Below are 5,696 nucleotides of genomic sequence, written 5' to 3'. Positions count from 1 at the left end.
AACACTATGAAAGACAGAAGAACTGATTTTTCAGTATAAAATCTTTTGGCTCCTTTTGTACGTAGACCTTTGTTATTTGGCCTTCTAAACATTTAATGTCATTTAGCTGTAGGCTTGTTTTTTCAGGAGAGATTGCTGCTGAGTGATGGGATAAACCACAATATGATGATAATGTAAAATGGCATCATCTGCAATCTGAGCTCTATAATTATAATTCACTTATTTCAGCCACAACAAGCAGTGAACGTGCAGAGTAGAGTTGTGTTCACAGCAGAGGTGGACGTGTCAGTGAAGTGGTCCCAGCTATAGATCGACAGTCACCGCCCACTTTGTGAACGGCTCTGGTTCTGAAGGTGATTATCCCTATGTCTCCGTTGACGTTTCAGAAAATGCTTACAGTAAGATTTTTAAAGGTCCAATATGTAAAACTTACAGCTAGCGTCTAAAATGGTTACTGCAGTCCAAATTTAAAATACTGGAGAGAACCCCTCCTCCCCACACTCAAAGTTTACCGGGGTTGCCTGGTAGAGAGTTCTACAACGTCCCACAATGTCAACGTTAGCTAGATGCTAGTCCGGCATTGTCGGACATTAACGTTACTCCACAGGGCAGAGGGGTTGCTGGATGCTGCTATGTTGACGGTTATAAAAACCTGTGCTCTCGCGGAGCTCTGTACCCGCCTGACGGTCACCTGTTGTCGGCTAAACGTAACAACAACAACAACCGCTATGAAGAACATCCTCGAGGTTCTCTAGACCCAACTGACAGCCAGCCTTTCTCGGCTTAAAATTACTGCAACAACAGCTTAAAGACCGCGACGTCCCGGCCGTCTGTGCCCACGTCATAGTCACCGTTTGACTGCTACGACCCTGGGACAGCTGGGGAAGAATTTCAGCAGGGGGGGATATTATCAGTTCTACTACTTTCCAGACCTCTTTCTATATTAAAATTAAGTAAACACATAATCTTGTTTCCATTTGTCTAAGTGTATGTGTCAATGAATACAAATAGTTGTTGATGATCTACAAAATATTTCACTTAAACAGCTTTACACTGTACATTAAACAATATGGTTGCATGTCAGGGAATCTTACTGTTACACACTTACGTATGCACACACGCACACACGTACGCACGCACGCACCACCCTCAGTTTACCTACCGTTCTTGATGACCAATGACGTGGACGTGGAGCTGGGCGGTCCAGAAGTCTCACTGGTCTCAGGGCTGGAGGGGGTCAGTGGACTGTGGCCCCAGGAGGTGATTGGGGCCCTCTGGGAAGGTAGGAAGCTGGTTGGCTGGGAACAGTTCTGAAAATACACCCCAACCCAATCAGAAGTGTTTTAACGTGAGGATTTGATCCTTAATATCCATGTTCAAATCCCGTGTCAAAACTCACTTTTCTAGATCTGCTTTTAAATGTGTGTACTATGTAGATTACTTTTTTAAAAACTATGTGAAGGTTCTTTGAGTGTTGTAAAAAGTTCTTTATAAATAAATGAATAATTATTAGTATTAGTGTAATACATGGACTAGTTTACTACACTACTATTAAAGCAAAAAAATGAAAGAGGGAGTTTTGTTTCTGTCCCGTACTAATGGGCCTGACCACTGCTGTGTGCTTTTTACTCACTCACCGTGAAAGATAAGGCCTTTCTCTTTTCTTTGATCCTCTTTATGGCATTCCTCACCTAAATGAAAAGCAACGTTTACACCCACTGGTTTTGCAGCTTCACATACCGTACAAAGATACATTTCGATATTCTGCCGCAGTGGAGACATGCAGCAGCACTGACAATGGACTGAATGCCACCTTACCTCACTGTTGTAAACAGCATACACTAAGAAGATGTACAGGCCCTGCGGAGAGGAGAGAGGGACGTGAGGCATGTCAAAAGTGGAAAGAAAAAAAATCCAATTCCATTCATACAGCTTTTATTAACAATTCCTCATCAAATCCATTTAGTACTCAGCTCATTCTTAGAAAACTCTGTTTCTCTCCTGACCAACAAAAAGTGAACCATTTATTGCAAAATACCTCTTTATGTGCTTAATGTGTGTGGTTTCCTACTCCCTTTTGGCTTGATCTTGAGTTGGATTCAGCACGGTGCGACACTTAACTCATAAATGAACTGAATCCACATTGTATCTCTCCATTGTATCTGTGATTTGGGATCAGTGTTTTTCACTAAGAAGAGGGTTGTTGACCTCCTGTACATCCAGTGATGTGCTGAAGAAGCGGGGGAACCCTTCAACATAAATGCTCCACCGCAGTAGGAGCCTAGTCTCGCATAGCCAGACCTTCCTCCACATCACTGCAGAGGAGGGTCTGGCTAGTCCACACAGCATTCCGGGATGGGAGGAAAACGTGCTCTGGTTTAATGGCATTTCTTTAAACCAATGCGTTGGATTTGTCATTATCCACAGTGCTTTGTTGAATGGTCTTAATGTTTTATTGTTTTATTTCATGTGAATACTAGTTCACTAGAGAAGTAACTTAGTATTTGAAGTAACGGAGCTCAGCGTAAATTCAGCTGTTATCCAAATATATGTTTTATGCTGTGTATTATTTGCATATCTGCATGTCTCTCCTGATTAAAATGCAGTAATACAGGAAGTCTGCATTTAGTTTCCATACTTATTGTGTCTCCACAACAATGTCTACCAAGAGCCTGGGTCTGTCCGAGGTTTCTGCCTAAAAGGAAGTTTTTCCTCGCCACTGTCGCACTGTTGCTTGCTCTGGAGGAGACTACTAGAACTGTTGGGTCCTTGTAAATTCTGGAGTGTGGTCTATCTGTAAAGTGTCTTGAGATAACTCTTGTTTTTTCTGGGGCGGCTGTGGCTCAGTGGTAGAGCGGTTGCCTGCCAATCGGAAGGTTGGGTGGTTCGATCCCCGCCCCTGCAGTCATTGTCGAAGTGTCCTTGGGCAAGACACTGAACCCTGAGTTGCCCCCGGTGCTGCGCATCGGAGTGTGAATGTGTGTGAGTGTTTATCTGATGAGCAGGTGGCACCTTGTACGGCGGCCCTGGCCACAGTGTATGAATGTGTGTGAATGGTGAATGTTTCCTGTAGATGTAAAAGCGCTTTGAGCAGTTGTTAAGACTGGAAAAGCGCTATATAAATACAGCACATTTACATTTACATTTGTTATGAATTGATACTATAAATAAAATTGAATTGAATTGAATTGAATTAGTGAGTAAATCTACTGAAATGGCCACCAGTGTGGCGTGTAAGATGAGAAAGCAGAGTCATGCATGTCATAGTGAAAAAACCTGTACATTGTTGCCAAGCGCCAAACCAGAACAGAAGGAATCAAGAAATTGTTGGAGAGGGTCATGCCTTTTTTCCCAATCATTTTGGAGGGTCATAGAAAAATGTACTATTAGCAAAGGGAAGGACAAGTTGTTTCTGACTAAAGACTACAAAGCTAAGATTCACAAAAAGTCCCTTATTCATAGCATTCTGATAAAATAGCTGCAGTTTCCTCAAAATTATTACATTTTCTTGATTCTATTTGTATTGGTAACGCTATTTGAACAGTTAGCGAGCAAGCAAGCTAACATTACCCAGCAGCTAAAACCACAACATCACAATATAGTTCACGTCAGTTTGGTCACTTTTGGGATTTTTTAGCACTGGGGGGGGGGGGGGGGGGGGGGGGGGGTTTGATGTTACTGAACAACGTTGACAGACTCACTTTGCGGCTGGGGCTGGAAATCACAGGAATTCAGGGCCTACCGAGTCTGTTATTTTGGAGCAGATGCATTATGCATGTGCGGGAAAACTAAACTATGTTCTCATAATTATATGATATAATATGAGTAAGGTGAAGCCCAAGTACACACAGTTTGGGCAATTCTGTCACAAACACTGTAAATACAGTCAGATATGGGGACTATTATTGAAGGACTTTACGGATACATTATCACAGTATTCTAACTTTGACTCCATGTGACTTTTCATTGCTCATGTATGTTTATAAATGCTCTTCAGGCTACAGACAAATGTCCTGTACTTCATTTGGTTCTGTAGTGGCCGTTGAGTGCTCTATTTTTCTCTGGGAACCTTTTTAAGTTTCTACTTTGCTGAGGCTGCAGTATACAGAGTTGAAAGTTTATGTTGCATGAAGTGTAGTAATTGAACTACCAAGACTCTGCTCTTAAGCGTAGAAACATAATCATTGAAAGTATGCTTTTGTCAGCTGGTGTTTACAGCGATGAACGAGGCATTAGCGGCATTAGCGGGAACAAAGACATTATTTTCTGACTGTTTCAATGCGGTTACGCTCTAAAGCACAACATAACACACCCGTTCAAACAGACACGCAGACCGTCAACACGCAGCAGGGGAGAGAAACGAGGAGCAAGGGGCGTTCATTGTCACTTTGTGACAAGTAGCTAAGATGCTAACAAAAGACGTCTTTAATGTCAATGCAGTAAAAATGGACCTACTTAACAAAGTTTGTCCACTGAATGACGTTTTGAGCTAACATTAGCAATCAAACTATCATAGATGGCTAAAACGTTTTTGAAATGACTGCTAGCTTAGCTAGAAGCTAGCAATCGAACACAACAAAGGCTGCTTTGTTGTTGCTTTGTTTGCATGTTAGCGCATTGTGCAATGCAAAGTGTAATTATTTATAGGTTGGAGAACTGTCTGTGAGAGCCATATGGAGGCAATCCCAACCCACTTTTTCAGTATCACAGCCCCTTTAATGAAAAAAAACTCATGACAAGATTTCATTATTTTAACATGAATTCTTGGGTATAATCCAAGGGTTATATAATCTCATAGTTATGTGAATGCAAATGACAGAAATATAGTAGCTACACTGCACTGTGTACACTTGTGTTTACATGTACCACACATTTATGTCTAATAATCAAAAAACAAGCGTTAAATCAGACAGCCCAAATAAATCAGTGGTGACACAGATATTTAGAGGAGAAGGAGAAGGTTGAGTGAGATCAGAGACTAAGGCTAGTTTAGTAGATTTAAACCTCTGCTGGATGTTATTTTTCAGCCCTATTTTGCCGTCATAGCCTTCACTTTGCTTGCATGACCCACAAACTCTCTCCGTCAGACTTTGCTTTTATAGACTGTTGAAGCAGCCCAGTAAAATAACCGTTTTGTAAGAAGAAGAAGAAGATGGGCTGGCTCAGCATTATCCTCCTACTTACATGAGGAAGAACTCCTACTGTAGCGTTATCTGCCCTCAACTGGACACTGGCAGTAAATCTAAATTAACTAGCAGCTCTTCGGGGGTCACCCAGGGGCTAGCTCGTTTTGATTAATTAAAGACCAAGGGAGAGCACAGAGGGGTGGGTGGGATAAGGATAGACAGGGAGAGAGATGAATACAATGGACCGAAAGTATAAGAATAACAGGGACAGTGTAAAGTAACAGGGTCCAAGTGAGGGAAGAGTGTCTGAGGAGGAAGTAACTGCCGTGTTATCAGGGGAGGAGAACTGGAGGTAGATGTGGTATGACCTGTTGTTTCAAAGGACTCACTGCCTTCTCCACACACACACACACACATACACACACACACACACACACACAAACAGGCACACTCACATGCACACACGCACTCACATGCATGCACGCATAAACGCACACAAAACGAGCACACACGCACGCATGTACACTTACACGCATGCACTCACACGCAAGCACACACACACACCCAGGA

General features: G+C 42.3%; 1 protein-coding gene across 1 annotated transcript in view; it reads right to left on the bottom strand.

Moving 5' to 3' along the window:
* adgrd2 (adhesion G protein-coupled receptor D2) overlaps window positions 1-5,696 on the bottom strand; it is a 45,227-nt gene that overhangs the window by 3,759 nt on the left and 35,772 nt on the right. The window contains 3 exon segments of the mRNA XM_032516188.1: window positions 1,163-1,310; window positions 1,638-1,691; window positions 1,819-1,860. Coding sequence (XP_032372079.1) covers window positions 1,163-1,310; window positions 1,638-1,691; window positions 1,819-1,860 — 244 coding nt within the window.

This window comes from Etheostoma spectabile, chromosome 5 (assembly GCF_008692095.1).
Source record: "Etheostoma spectabile isolate EspeVRDwgs_2016 chromosome 5, UIUC_Espe_1.0, whole genome shotgun sequence".
Taxonomy (NCBI): Eukaryota; Metazoa; Chordata; class Actinopteri; order Perciformes; family Percidae; genus Etheostoma; species Etheostoma spectabile.
This window is presented reverse-complemented; position numbering and strand designations above follow the sequence as displayed.